The sequence below is a fragment of the Podarcis melisellensis genome (genome assembly GCF_964234715.1).
Source record: "Podarcis melisellensis genome assembly, chromosome: 6".
NCBI classification, from domain to species: Eukaryota; Metazoa; Chordata; class Lepidosauria; order Squamata; family Lacertidae; genus Podarcis; species Podarcis melisellensis.
In genome coordinates, this window is record NC_138538.1 from 50,696,814 (window position 1) to 50,713,319 (window position 16,506).

The 16,506-nt window shown below is 39.4% G+C and overlaps 1 protein-coding gene across 2 annotated transcripts in view; it reads right to left on the reverse strand.

Annotated features, from left to right (window-relative positions):
* TESK2 (testis associated actin remodelling kinase 2) overlaps positions 1–16,506 on the reverse strand; it is a 51,916-nt gene that overhangs the window by 8,824 nt on the left and 26,586 nt on the right. For both annotated transcript variants that reach the window (XM_081915996.1, XM_081915995.1), the window contains exons 5-7: positions 10,465–10,611; positions 2,978–3,060; positions 1,267–1,342 (exon numbers count right to left, since the gene is read on the reverse strand). In XM_081915996.1, coding sequence (XP_081772122.1) covers positions 1,267–1,342; positions 2,978–3,060; positions 10,465–10,611 — 306 coding nt within the window. The remainder of the gene's footprint in view (positions 1–1,266; positions 1,343–2,977; positions 3,061–10,464; positions 10,612–16,506) is intronic.

The window sequence follows — 16,506 nt, forward strand, 5'->3', positions numbered from 1 at the left end:
CTTCAGGTAGGATGCCCAATTTGTATTGTTATATGATCAAGTGTGTGTTTACTATACTTTTTAAAAAATGGCTAACCTTTATTCACTCTTAAAACTGCTCTGAGAAGATGTGACTGTGGTTGCGGCCAGCTAATCAGTACTGTGCAAAACTGGCTTTTGTTGCAAACCAGAAGAACATATTTAAGCTCAGTCTGGGAGAGCCTGGAAAAAATGTGGTGTGCTTAAAAATAATGTACATCTAATGTACATGTACCCCACTGCCCACTCCAAACAAGGAAAATCAGAAAATGTTGCAGTATTAATTGGGAGAGAGAGCTCATCCAACCAATTACCAAATGTATTTAGAGCTATAGAAAATACTACTCAAAGAAAAGAGAAAGTACATAACATATTGCTGTGCAATATTCAAAACAAAACAGCATGTGTATGACTAGAGAAAACAACCTCCCCTATAGCATATCATACCTATCATCTGAGATAATTCAGCTAGGTACTTGCAGGCACAGGGTTTCATATGATTTATGCTGTGCTGCTTTTTACTTGCTTATCTAGAAGCATTTATTGTCATAATAAAACTGTAAAGGTTGAGAAACCCATTTTTTGCTACTCTGAAAATTAAGAAAAACAGAAACCTTGGATATTTATTCCACTTAATGAAATAAAAAGTGCTGTCGTTCTATTCAGATGAGATCACAGAACTCTGAAATCATGTTCAGGAAGGAGCAGATTCCAACTGAATTTTCTACGTAGGACCCATTCAGCTAAACGTATTAATTACTATCATGTTAGAACAGCTTTAAAGCTACAGATGCTCACAAATTCCCCACCCCCAACTATGCCAGGCAACCAGCAACCCAGTATCTATTAACTGATGTATAATTAAAGAAGAGGGATGCAGGTGGCGCTGTGGGTTAAAGCCTCAGCGCCTAGGACTTGCCGATCGAAAGGTCGGCGGTTCGAATCCCTGCGGCGGGGTGCGCTCCCGCTGCTCGGTCCCAGCGCCTGCCAACCTAGCAGTTCGAAAGCACCTCCGGGTGCAAGTAGATAAATAGGGACCGCTTACCAGCGGGAAGGTAAACGGCGTTTCCGTGTGCGGCTCTGGCTCGCCAGAGCAGCGATGTCACGCTGGCCACGTGACCCGGAAGTGTCTGTGGACAGCGCTGGCCCCTGGCCTCTTAAGTGAGATGGGCGCACAACCCCAGAGTCTGTCAAGACTGGCCCGTATGGGCAGGGGTACCTTTACCTTTTTAATTAAAGAAGACCAACCTTTTCATTATATGGCTCATCTCTCAGCACTTCAGGTGCCATCCAGTAAGGAGAGCCCACCACTGGCAGTTTCTCACTTTAAGCATTAGAAGAGAGAGGTGGTTAGAAGCTGGCAAATTAAGCATTTCTTTGCAACTCCTTTCACTTTCAGCATGGGAACAAGTACAAGCTGTTCTCTTGCCATTCATATTGATTCTATTTGTCTGGACAACAGAAGGTGATGGAGAGAGCAGAGGTGAAGTGTGAAGTGGCCAGAGTACCACTGCAAGCCAAAAGAGCTTCTGTCCTTTCTCCTGAAAGGCTTCTTCATATTCTAGGCTCTTCAGAGCAAGTCTTCAGATATCATTAACAGGCAACAGTTGACACTTCAGAACACCATTCAGTAGCAGATAACCCTTAGCCTGAACAAAATATCCCATGACAAATCTGACTATTCAGTAGTTTCTCCCTTGACAATTCAGAAAAGTATTCTACTTAGGAAGCATGATAGGAAGCTTCCTGAAAATTGAAATAATTCATTTCCATATTTATAGAGCAGGTGTGTCAAGTCAGTACATTTTTTAGTTTAATTTTGTTTCACCCGAACTGTTCTAGTTCAGTTCATTAACTTATCCAATGGGAAGAATATGACAATACTGATTTGCATAACTGCTTGAAGCATGTTCAGGGTCAAAATAGTCACTAAAATAGTAATTTTACAGAACCCCACTCATTAGTATTCATGGTACTTTACACAGCAGTTAAACCATTTTGATATCTTTTTTAAAAAAGAAAATGAAAAACAGGAAGGCAAGGAGAAAGTTTTCTAAGTGGCGTGATGATATCTGAAAGAACTGTATGGAACTTTCAGGAACTGATTTCAGTGAGAGAACTCAAATGCGGATCATGTAAAGGAAGATATACCTGAGCATGTGCAAAATACTTATAGTCATCACTGAGCAAACATATACTGCAGCAAACACTGAGGATCAAAAGGTGCACGTCAAGGCGAGCACCAACATCTATCTTTTTTAGGAGATGACTTCATTTAGCCACTATGCAAACTCATGGTAAAAACTTCCAGAGCAACTATAGTCTTAGTCTATTGCAGCTAAAACAAAGAGGCTTATAGCACCTTAAAGTCTAACCAATTTATTATGGCATAAGCTTTCATGGTCTGGAGTCCATTTCATAAGTTGCTGCTGGGACTGTTATCCTCACTTGACAGATACATATACACACTTGGGCATACAAGAGAGAAAATATAAATAGGCGGGCTAAAAAAAAAGCCAATAATTGCAAACAGGTGGAATACAGTCCTGTTCTTCTTCAGCTTTGGTTTTGCAGGTTGCTGCTGATCTAAAAGCTGCCATTCTCTATTAGAAGAAATTCAAAGGGAAATCTAACATAAAATAGAAGAATTAGAACTAATAACCATATTTGATTTTGTTTGCCCTGTTTGGCAAGTTTAATTCTGTTTGATTATACAAAATGGTTCTCTCTCCCACTACAGGTATTACCAATGAGAAGTTGATTCTGCAAAATAACTTATAACCAATACCTGCTGCTGTGAATGGTCACTACTTGTTTGACAGATTAAAAGTTTTACTGAATTTTCAGACTGTACCTTTAAATTTCTTTGCCATTTTATTCCCACGGCTGAGGATTTCCCCCATATTTTATGTTTGCAGTAATATTCCTCATTTTGATTCATGCTGACAATGCTACTTACCTAAAGTCGGGAATTTTCTCTGCTAAGCCAAAGTCACCAACTATAGCAGAATATCCATTCTCATCAAGCTTTATCAAACAGTTCTGAATGAAAAGAAGAGGGGAATTAGTGTGGTCCACATTTGAATCCCACCATTAAAAACTTAAAACTAGGAAGCAATGCAAGTAAGAGTGTGTGTTATATGGTATCCCACCCTTCATCAGAAGTGATCTTGAGACAGCTCACAAAATTAAATATACAAAAGTAAATATACAATCAACTAACTAACCATTAATCGTAGTAACTAATCCATCTGTCAAGTATCACAAGGAACACCTCTCATTGTAATGCAGGCACATGCACCACAAATTTAAGAGGCCTGGCAGAAGAGGGAAGTCATTAGCTGGTGCATAAATATAGACAAGTATTAACCAGGTGAAGTTCTGAGGGGAGCGAATGTACCACAAATAGGGTGCTCTTGCCAAGACCCTCTGGTGAGTCATCTTGTGACTTTAGTCAGCAATGGCACTGCCAGAGGAGCCTCCAACCACAAAGCCTAGCCAGAACAATATGGGGTGTTTCTTCAGATAATCAGGCCCCTATTATGCCATTTAGGGGTTTGTGTGTCAGAAATACAACTCTGAAATTGGCCTGGTGGCCAATAGGCAGCCAAGTGTATGTATTTGAGGACTAGCTATACAGTCCTAGCCAAATATACCTACTAAAACTCTGGCTTCTGCAATCTCCAGATATGACTGATCTGAAGATCAGCCAAAGCTACTGCTCATTTTTTTAGCAATATGTTCTGGTTTATTATACAGTTTGACTGGGGAAAAGAATGTCCACCCCAATTCTAAATATGCAACAGGTACCACTCTTAAACATGCTTATTAGGGAGCAATCCCCCTTGAACACAGTAGGAATTCTCAACAAGTATACAACCGCACCATAAGGCTGGAAATTCTATTCACATTTGGGAGCAAATCATACTGAACCCAGCAGGATTTCTGAGCAAACACATATAGGAATGAGTTCCAAGCAGAACAAGGAACAAATATGATACATTGGGCTCTTGTGCTGTTTGATATCTTTAAGTGAAATCACTGCTAGATTCAGTTCATGGATTATTACTACTATGAATTATAATTTCTAGGTTTACACTGCATTTAGGCTGTAGTGTTAATTTCTTTCTTTCCCCCCTTTTTTCCCTTTTACTGATTTTAAGATCTCAGGTAAAACATTAATTTGATATTTCCATTCAGAATATTTTTGGGATTTTGCTTTTTAAAATAGATCACTACATACATTTAATCTATTTTAAAATTTAAAAATAACTTGCTTGCAATGTCTGCAAGCCACTGTCAAGTCTCACTTAGCCAGAATCTTGTAGGTTAACTAGGACTGTGAACTGTAGTCTTTACTGGATTTGGAGAGCAATGGCCACATCATTACAATGATACTTAACTGTCAAAGACAAGGAGCAGATGGGGGAAATTAAGCATTCTGGTCTGTTTATGTTCTCTCTAATGTACTGATGCCTCTGGCACTGGCCACTGTTAGCATTTCATTATAAAATGAAAGTATAGTAAAGTTCTGTTCTGTTTTAGTTTTGTCCAGTTTAATTTCTTGCACAACTGCATTGCCCACTGTGCGTAACACACACATCCATGTTAACAGCAGGCAGCAGTGACTTTATGGACTTCTCTTGAGTTGTAACCTGCAAAACCAGCAAATAAATTCAGGTACTTGCCTGCTCATAAAAAGAGCAGATAGGAAAGAGGAGGGGGAGTAAGGGAGAGGTCTCAGATCTTCATTGTACTTCTCTCATGGACACACAGAGATTCCTCTTTGATTCCTAGGTCTCAATTAATATTTATTTTATTTTAACCTGGATCAGTTATAGCACACACAGCTCACTTTGAGTTTTAAAAAATTGCACAAGGTCAACTGAATCAGGCCAACCCAACACACACTAAAGCTTCTCAATTATGGCCTTTGTTATCTCTCGTCAAAGAATGCATTCATTCAGCTTGCTTGTGGTAAACTATTTGTTCACTGCAAAATGCAGCTAAATCCTAGAGGGATAACATTAATCATACAGCAATGTTAAAACCACGATGAAAATTCAGCAGTTGGTGTAGAAGTAACCATATGTTGGGCAGCAGCCATTTGATAATGCTAGGGTTCTTTTTTGGTGCTTCATATGGCAAGTAATTTTTCTACCTACTTAAGAAGCTTTTAGTTTAATACAATGAAATCAAGCTTACAGTTTATGAACTTTCAAACTATATGCCCTGAATACAGAGTTGTATTTCTCAAAAAAAAAATATGCTGCTGATCGGTGAGTGGTTGCTATTCCATTTGCTTTCCTGCATTAGCCTTCAATATTTTTTTCCTTAAATGTAAAGAATGCATGGGAGGCACATCTTACTGTCCAAACTTTTACAAGTATTCCAGTAAGAATAACTGCTTTGAATTTGTTTGAACATAACTTCATGTCAAACTCTGCTTGAGATACCCTTTTCAATCATTATGGCACCCACCCACAATTTGTCTCCTAAACTCATTCCTATTCATTATCTCGCTCAAAACTTCCCTTTTCCTGTACTCTCTGAAATTGCTGCCCCTTCACCCCAGTAACTATACCTTACTGTAACTAAGTCAAAGTGTGTGTAATTGAAACCACCATGTTCTTCTCTGCCTCCATTTCCCTCCCACTTCCTCTGTTTTTCCTGTGTTTATTTTAGAATGCTATTTGTAAAGCATCATGTTTTACCTGAACCAATGGGTTCAAATTACAAGAAAGGAGATTCCAACTAATCATTAGGAAGAACTTTCTGACAGTAAGAGCTGTTCAACAGTGGAAAGGGACTACATTGGAAGGGAAAGGGACTCTCTTTCATTGGAAGTGTTTAAATCTACCTGTCAGCTATTTTTTAGCTGCAATTCCTGCATTTGCAGGACTAGGTAATCCTTTGGGTCTCTTTCATCTCTACAAATCTATGATCTATGTGTACATGGGTAGATTTTTATAGATTTTTTTTAAGCCCAATTTTAAGCCATATTAATTGTGCTTTATTTAGTTTCTTCTCTAATCAAATTTCAGTTCAAATACTAATATATATTGAGACCCGAATTAACATGGGCAATCTGCTAAATCAGATAACACTACAAGGACATCAGAAAATTATTCCAGAAAACCCACATCACTGATTAGCCAAGCTGTGCTCTACAAGGCAACTGTGAGCATTTCTTATAGATATGTCCCTGGATTGAGCTTCACAGAAGGTCTCTGGGAAACTTTTTAATTATATTTATTTTGATAAAGAGAAGGCAATCAGACTGGGAACCAATGGTGACATTTACTCGGAATACTTACTGTCACTATAACATCCCTGAAAATAAGTATTTAGAATGAATTTAATCTGAACAATCAGGAGTGTTCTTGGTTACTAAGGACTGACAGTCTAGCAATGGGTTTTGGATGGAATTGTATTCCCCTTGAGGGGGAAAAAAATCAGGTTTGCTACCATACTGTTTTAAGGCAAAATTCAAAGTCATTGTCTTTAAAACCCTATTTGTTTCAGTCCAGGATATTTAAAGGACTGCCATCTGCCCTACTTTAATCTTGCCCGTCCACTGAGGTCAATGAGAGAGGCACTTTTTGTATGTCCAATCACCCATCGCCATCTGAAACATGGTGGGTGGGACTAGCACTGCTCTATTTATCTAGCCCAGTACCCTCTACCCTGACTGGTCTTGCACAGAGGCTTTTCACAGGCTGGAGGTGCCAAGGATTGAACATGGAATATTCTGTATGCAAATATTGCACTCTACCACTGAGCTACGGCCGCTCGTTATGCAGATTCAAATTCTGTGGAATGTATTGCTACATTGCATGTATTAAAAAAGTCCAATAATACATGATCAAATCTCTCTGTAGAGACTTCCCCAGAGATACAATTCTGGAAGTTTATACAACCTGAGTTATTCCTTAGGCTGAAATCTTCACTTAAAGAAGCTGAAACTGAGCTCCAAAGAGTTAACAAATGTTTATACATAAACAGATGTGAGTGAACATAAAGCTCCTTTTGTGTGTTGAGAGAGCTTAACATCTGCTTTGCACAGTGTAATCCTGCTAAGGAAGTTCAACATTTATTTTCTTCTCACATAAGAAAAGATATCCACTAGCAATAGCTTGTTCAGGCCCAATGCAGTTTCCATTAATTTTCTTTGTGCTGCGGAAAGCAAAGAAGGATTGCTTTATATTCAGGCATGTTACCACAGTTTCCTTCACATTAGCTAAAACAGCCAAATGGGACAATATAATCCTGCCACTGTCTTAATGGTTACATACAACGTTTACAGTATTGCTAAAGAAATCCATGTCTGCTAAATGAAGTCATTTAAGAGACACAATTTATGCTGAAAAGTGTGATATAAACTCTCCCCCTCTCTCTCTCTATATATACAGTATATCTATATATATATATCTATATCTATATATATATCTATATATCTATATATATCTATATATCTCTCTCTCTCTCTATATATAAATATATATATAAATATATATATAAAAATAAGAGAGAGTTCAGACAGTTATGCACTGTAAAATTTTGTCTCAGACAAACAGATTTATCTAAAAACATTAACAGGTAAGAAATGCATCCTCACAATAACTCATTGTCTCCTGCTTCTCATCCTTTTTCATTATTCCTTTCTGCCAACTTGAAGGTTTTACAAGCAAATTATCTAAATCCAAATATAAAGTTCACTAGCTTAAATAGCAATTCCATAAATCAAAGGAAGGTAGGAAAAAGGCTAGCATAAAAAAAATATGCTGAGTAGAATTGTTACCATTTAAGTAACATTGGTATTTCTATTTTAGGATTTTTAATTTTAGGATTATGGAACTTTTGTACTACTCTGGCTTGTCAAACTTGAAAATCTTGAAAACTTTTTAAGAAGTATAATGGCAACATGGAAATCTACTCCTCATTCTCCACAGTGTTCTCAATATATTTTGCATTTAGACCAGAGTGCAGGGAAGAACCTTTGGTCGTTAGTCTAATAAGGATCCCAAAATGATCCACAATGATGTTTTCCTCAAAAAACCCTGAGCTGTCTTTCTCTCCTTGTAAGCTTAATGCATGTGCATATGGTTGGAAAGCATATGAGCAAAAATGCTACTATTTTTCAAATGAGGAAAAAAACTGGACCCTCAGCCAGAGCTTCTGTGCTTCACAGATGGCCTCCCAGGCTGTGTTTAAAAGCAAAGAAGAAATGCAAATATTTTAGCTGTTCTACACAAGTCCTTTGTGATACTGATAAAGATGTTCAACCATTAGGGGCTTTGCTGGGCTTAAATATAAAACCTCTTGGGATCCTACCTACAAAACACAAACAAGTCAGATAGATATTGGCAAAGGAGGTTTGCAGTGCAATCCTAACCACGCCTACCGGAAGAAAATCCAATTGAATTAAATGGGGCTTTCTGCCAGGAAATAGAACTGCTAGTACATTTGCAAAGCTAAGCAGGTCTGCTTTGGTTTCAAAGTGGATGGGGGATTGTAAGGTGAGATTCCTGCCTCTCAGAGGGTTGGAACAGATTGCCCGTGGGGTCCCTTCCAACTCTACAATTCTATGATTCTATACCCCATACCTGTGATGTCAAGTGTGCAGCAGGTAGAGACACAGCAGCCAACAAATGATTTGGAGTGTGCTCCCAGTTGTTCCTTGGCAAGTGAGGATTGGTGCTGCTGAAAGAACCAATTACTTTGTATTCCCAGCTTGAATTCAAGCTGGTGATTCAGATGATTTTAATCTACTGGCATGGCTCAAGCCATGGCGACAAAGGAAAATAATTACTCTGCGTCATCTGATGTCATGTTGAAGTCAGGTAATTTGGTAATTTGAGTGGACAGCTCCACCCAGCTGTCAAATTGGTCTGCAGGGGATGGGGGAGCTGCCAAAATGGCCCACCAGCTGCTAAAGCTTCCCTGCCCCTGATTTAAAGGGTTCAAAAAGGTTGCACATATGAATACATTACACTGTTGTAATTCTAACTATCTATAAAGGTAGATATCATCATTGTACAAATGGGGAGAGGGGTCGACATTGAGAGGGTGTGGCTTTTTTAAGGCTACCTAGTGAGTTCAGGGCTGATTCAAACGGGATAATTCATCGTTTGTATCTCAATCACTTAAATAGTAAGATAGAGTGAAACCACAGGCAACACTAACAGGAATTATGATTTGCTCACCAATATTGTAACACCAAACAATTTTACACTATTAAGTGATATCAATGCAGCCTAAGTGCTGTTGTACTAAAGCTTCTCATCTTAGTGCTTCAGGCATAACCTAATTACTTTCAAGGTTCACACAACTCTTCAGCCATAAGTATACCACCTGTTAATATGTGCCCTCCATTTGAATTAGTTTCAAAAAGACCACAGTTCAGTTACAAAAATCAGTATAATGAAGTCTGGAAATACTCATATAAACAGAATATGTGGCATTTGGGATGCTTTGCTTCCCAAGAACAGAGACAGTAACTCTTTATTCCATTCTGTCCCATCTTCCCAGAGTTGGCAGACTATTAAAGTGCATCCCAGCTGGTCATTTGCAGTTTTTGCATGAGAACCTTCATCGTAACTCAGCATTTTACCTATGGCACATTTAAAAGACCACTATTTTTTAATCATTAGCTGTTTATAATAGTGTTGTTTATGAATTAGTGCCAAAACAACAGATAATCGTCAAGGTGATAAATTTCTGATTGCTTTCCTCACCAGTTTGCAATTACAATGGGACATTTTTAAGGAAAGAAATGATTTTCATATTACTAGCTACAATGTTAAATAGTCGTAATGACAAGGCATCTTGAAAAGCAAAGTTTATGCAATTATTTGTAGCCATGTTTTATCCATCAATTGAACAGTTGCTGGAGTAAAACTACTACCAGATTAATGTTGCTCTGTAGCAGTTTAGGTCACCTGTAGAACAATGTTGAATGTATCTGAAGTTATGGGGAACATTTAAATATACAGCAATAAACCTTTAGGAAAATAGAGTGGGACACAAAGACAAGTCTGTATGCCTGCATCTTTTTGTAGTTTTATATTATAAAATGTGTAGCAGCTGGATCTCTAGGCTTTGGGAACTAGAAGTTTGAATAACTTGCTGCGAACAAATTAAAGAAGTTGTGCAACCACCTTCCTAGGATCATAATCCTAACTCATTTATTTGTGACCTCTACTTCAGGTTAGTTTCTTCTCAGACATCTACACAACATGAGTTGTTCTGGGAAAGTTTAATCCACTAAACTATGCTTTCAGTGTTTTCTCGCAATCTTTTAAAGTGACATTTTACGTAACAGTTTTACAGTTTGAGACACTTAGTGGGGCTGGAGAAAAGTAAAACTACGCAATATTGTTTGTAGTCTGCTAAGTAATACACATCTATTGCCAAATGGTTTCATTTGATAGGGACGCATGGTACCTTGGATGTCAGATCCCGATGGAAAATGCCTTTATAGTGAAGGTAAGTGAGTCCCAGAGCAATGTCCAGTGCCAGCTTCACCCTTACTGTCCAAGGCAGGTGTTGATTACCATCCAACAGCTGTTCTAGGTTACCACAGTTGATATACTGAAAATATATAAAAAAACCAATTAAAAAGAGAAGAAAAAAAACCACAGTTAAACTATCTGTACTTCAAAGTACAGACAGGTGAGGAATTTCTTCTTGGATTTAGTGGGGCAAATGTAAGTTCCTCCAACTGTACTAATGATATACTAACTCAAACCAAACAATCATAAAAGTAAATAGTCTATTAACTTTATGATTGGTAAGTGAATGCATCCCCAATAACTCCTGGACATCCTCCTTGTTGGCATCCATCTATCTCGAGAGACAATGGAGTGTGCGTCCAGGGGTGAAGACAAACTGCTGTGTTAGCAGTACAGAAGTAACTTTCCAGTGTGTATGGAGGTCCTGAGCTGCCCAGACAGACAAGACCCCCTCCCCCGGCCTCACTGATGTGGTCCAAAGGAAAGCAGAGCAATATGTTTGGCACAAACTAGGCTGCCTCAGTTGCTGGTAGGAGGCATACAAGGTGCCATCCAACAGCCTTAGGGACCCCACTTGGGATATGTTTAGAAACCACCTTCTTGACCCGTTTTTCATGAATGCATAGGAAGCTGTCAAGGCTGAGCCAGACCTTTGGTCCATTTAGCTCAGTATTGTTAACACTGACTGTCAGTGACTCTCCAGGGTTTCAGCCAAGGGACATTCTCCCCACCCCCCACCCCAATTTTTTTTAATTAGTTTTCCACAATTTTTTTAAACACACAGACAAACAAACAAACAAACATAAATCCTAACCTTATTAAAACTAATCTTAGTAACATTGTTAAGCGACTTCCTTGTATCCCCTTGGTTGAATTTCAGTGTATATCATTTTAAAGGTTTTCCAAAACCTATATTCTCATAAAATTAACTTAGTCACTTAACATCTTTCTTTCTTTCCCAATCTAAATTTCAACATATTAATTTATCACATTACATATTTAAGTCCTAAGCCTATCTGGTATTTGCAAGCTTTCCCAATTAATTTAACTTAACATATTTAACTAAATAGTCTTTAAATTTCGTCAATTCTTCCTGGTAATCCTCCTCCTTCTGGTCACGGACTCTTCCAGTCAGGTCGGCTAGCTCCGAAAAATCCATCATCTCAGCCAAGGGACATTCTTAGCCCTACCTAGACAAGCCAAGGATTGAACCTGGGCCCTTTAGCATGCAACACGAGTGCTCTGCTACTGAGCTATGACCCTTCCCTAAAGCACAGCATACACCAAAAGAGGAGGAAATGACAACTGGAAAGAGGTAGTGCAGACAAAACAACTGATAACTGAGGCATCATCCTAGATTTCAATTAACATGGTTAGTTTTTGCCAGCAGGTGGTGGCATGAAGTAATTCAAGGTTCTCCTCTCTCCCTGTATTTCTACTATAAAAAGAGTTCTCATGTAGTATATTTCTAACTGCTAAACACCACACACTGTAGCGCAATATTTCTGCAAGTCAGTCCAGACTTCAGGCTTGTAAAGAAGTACTATCATATAAGTCCCACTTGTTAAACTGCAAGAGCTGAAGAAATTCATGTGCACAAAGAATAAATATACAACATTCATTCTATATTTGCACCCCTCTTTAAATACAATGAGACCAAAAATTTATATCCAAGTGGGATTACTTTAACACAAACCAGTGACCCAGCAACTGTATCATCCACTGAGCTACAAATCAAAGAACTGTTAATTTCTAGCTGTCCAGAATACTTGAGGATCTAAAGAGGATCAAAACGAAGTGTTCCTTGGCTAGATGCCAAACTACTTGGCCCAGATTTTAGGAGCCAGCTCAAGTTTCTCAACGTATTATGCCAGGAGAGTTCAAGGCCACCTCACAAAAAAGTGCAGTTGTTTACCACTTGTGGACCAGGACTAGTTTATGTAGCGATTTCCACTACAAGCAAATTAATTGTGCATATTAACACAGATTGCCCTTTGGAAGCAACAGTTATCTGCCCCAGGCAAATACAAGTTTCTGATGCAGCAAAAATGAGTCTTCCAGGATCCACTATGCCTGCGTGGTTACTGCCATAATTAAAAGAGAGATGCCCATGAACATACATGTAGGAAATATATTCCAATGGTACGTGATAACATTCTTGCACACACCCTGCTCTATTCTGTTTGTCAAGTCATTATTTAAATCCAGTAATTCAGCAACTTGCTTAGGAACAAAGGAAGCCACCTTTTATTGAGGGAGACCCATCAGCCCATCTAGAACATTTGCCAGTCAGATACTCTCACGGACAACCTTCTGTGGGCCACATGATAGTGGTACATAGGGCCAGTGGCAAGAACTGGGTGCAGCAACGGATGTGAATCTTTACCTTTGTTCAACCACACAAACATCAGAAGTCTCTCTCTCTCTCTCTCTCTCTCTCTCTCTCTCTCTCTCTCACACACACACACACACACACACAGTCCATCTACCATTCAAGAAAACAAGAATCACTGTCATAGTTCAAGGACAGATTCGTGCCAGGCAAGAGCACTTGAGGCGGCTGTGGAGCACTACAGTGTGGGGTGTGACCTTGGGAAAATCTCAATGGCTGACTAGAAAAGGCTCTGGAGGTTCAGATTCGGCCTCTGGGCCTGAGGTTCCCCACCGTGTTCTACACTGACTGGCAGTAGCACTCCAGGATTTCAGACAGGGGCATTCCCAGTCCTATCCGGAAATGCCAGGGATTGAACTTGGGATCTTCTGCATGCAAAGCAGGTGCTCTGTCACTGAGCTATGTGCTCTCCTGCTTGCTTCATCCAGCACTCTATGGAACCATGCAAATGTTTTGGGATGAAAATAGTGGCATACTTTTTTGATAGTTAAAACAACTGAGCCACAGTATCTACTTTGCAAATCACAGTTGTTCGCAGATTCCCTGGTGTGAGAATCTGCAGTTTTGGAGCAATACTGATGTCGGGTCTTCTTGCAATGCACCACACCTCTTTACATGGTACTAAGCCACAGGAGATCACCGTCCTGCTACATAATGTCCAACCGTCATTCTCAAAGAGCCTCCTTTGCACATACAGTACTTCCTTCATATTTTTCTCAGAACATACTGTCCTTCACAGTTCAGTATTGTTTTGTCTCCTGCATATCATTGAAGGACTGAGAGGTGTCGTGGCAGATGTGCTGAACCAGTGCTTTGGCCTTGATAATGGAATTGGTGAGCAACAACAAACTGAAGCTCAACTCAGACAAGAGATACGCATAGTCAGTAGGTAGCCTTCGCCCGTCCAGATGGGTCAGAATCCCATTGAAGAAACAGGTGTGCAAACCTGGGGGGTACTCCTGTATCCTCCATTGTCAATGAAGGAACAAGTGGGCTCCATGCCACCAAGTGCCTTTTAACAGCTTTGGCTGGTGGTCCAGCAGCCTTCCTATCTGGATACAGATAGCCTGGCTTGAGTGATGTGGTAATAGGATAGATAATAGGATAGATTACTGCATTGTGTTTTATGTTGAAATACCTTTGAAGACTATTCAGTAACTGCAGCTAGTGCAGAATGTGGTAGTCAGACTGACCAGGACTAGCTGGCCTGAACATATAAATTCAGTTCTGGCTAGCTTGTACTGACTTGTCAATATTTTTTTTCTGAGCCCAATTCAAAGTGCTAATCTTGACATATAAAGTCTTGGGTGGCTATGAACACCAGCACTTCAAGGACTGCTTTTCCTCACATGAAGGTGAAATCAATATCTGAGGTCCTTCTGTTTGCCCCCTCCAACAGATATTCAGAGGGTGTCAACAAGAGAAGCTACCCACAAATAATGGATAGTCCTTCCCCGAGATGCTTCCTTGGCACTGACTTTGTCACCTTTACAGTTCCAGCCAAAAACATTTTTATTCTCACAAGCATTTGGAAAGAGTTCCAATAGTCTGAATTTTGGTTATTTATTTTTAGTGTTCATTCCTATGAATGTGGGCTGATTATTTTTATATTGCTGGGTGGTTTTTGTGAATTTACACTTTTCATATTTGTTTTGCTCCAATGGCTTTTTATTGTGTATAAACTGCATAGTGTTGTAAATCACTGTGGGACTTTTTCCTGCATGAAGCAATTCATAAATTGATTTGGAACAAACCACTGATTAGTTTGCTGTGTCTATACTGCAGACAATAATTAAACTGGGCTTACCAGGTATTTTAGTATTACCCATTTTTGAATTCAGCTTACAAGTATATTAGCACATTGCACTTTTACCAAAATCACTCTTTTTTCTTCTGTATGGACAATAGTCAACGTCACAGAATTGGACCTCCACTCATGCAACTGGACTTCCTCTTTCCAACCCCCTGCACCTGCCACAGCTCAGCCACCATAACAGAGTTGCAGCATGCACAGAGGGCTGCAATGGGAGCAGGAATCCATTCCACAAACTGTAACATGCCACTGGTGGATCAGTGGATATCACCCTCTTGTTTATTGAATGCTATGTCGCCACAGCAAAATGAGCTCGGCATGTAAAGCATGGAGTTGTCCTGTATGCAGATACTGGAAATATCTGACTACAAATCATTAATGAAGGTTTAATTAAGAAAGACCTTTAATAGTGAAAGGGCTATAATAGTGCAAACGTGTCCAATTTCATGCTGATTGCCTGTTTGGCTTCAGAGTACTTTGTCTATTGTAACTGTAACTTAATCTCATCTGTTGATGCAGTTAGCACATAAAAAAGGCAAGATCCAGTCTCCTCAAACATTTGGTACCATAGATCTGAATAAATCTTCCCCAGGAGGAATTATAACACTTTGCTCATTTCTCTTTACATAGTAGGACTATGGCACATTTCACCAGCCCCACAGGCTCCCATAGTCAAGAATCTCAGGTGAAAGGATCTCTATTACCAAGCTATTCCACCTTCCTCCTCCCAACAAGTTATCAGTCCCAATGCAAGTACTGGAAGATGTGGTCTTTGCAATTTAAAATATGCATGCTCTGAATGTCTGCCATTTCAGATAAATTAACTATCCTATGGGGCCTTGCCCCAGCTGATGCTACAAGATAAGCACTGCTTTAACAGTTGGGCCTAAAAATTCATTGTGTGTACAAATGCAATTACAATTCTACAATACTTAAAACCAAATTAATCCAACTCTTCAAAATAGGGATAAGGCTCCACCTAATTATATATTTGGAATAGCCTTCTAAGCAAGGGGGGGAAGAGTAAAGTAAAAAAGGGTAATGATGTGACAGCTTTTGCTCCCACTATGTACAAAACAAACTGGCTTTGCAAGTAACAGAGGACTTTTTTCCAACTGGAACAAGGGTTAAGTACATCAAGAGTGGCAGCTCAGGACTGAAGGCTGGGAATATTTGTACTCCAAGTATGCCAACAATTCAAATTCCATTAAAAATACAAGTCTGCCCTTGAAGAGCTAGATGGGAAGGAAAGGCCTACTGGGTGTGTGGTTGGAACTCAGCTGAATGTTGTTTCCTTTCTTCACAATCCTTGATAGAATATACTTTAAGCAGCAATACAAATTCATGTAGATCTAAATTCTTGATTCTGATGTTTTTACTTCTGAGTGTTTGCAAAGTTGTTGTATGGTCCTGTGAAACTGTGGGTTGTAGGAAAGTATTAGAGTATTCGGGATTAGAGAAATTTGTAGGTAACAGTAAAGGACCCCTGGGTGGTTAAGTCCAGTCAAAGGCGACTATGGGGTATGGCACTCATCTCACTTTCAGGCCAAGGGAGCCAGCGTTTGCCCACAGACAGCCTTCCGGGTCATGTGGCCAGCATGACTAAATCGCTTCTGGTGCAACAAAACACCAGTGATGGAAGCCAGAGCCCACGGAAACGCCAGACAGGGACAAGAATAAGTGTTTGCACATATTCTGCAATTATTTTTGTCCTGAACTTCACAAATTTCTTCCAACAATCTGATCTTAAGTTTGCGGGCAACTAACTA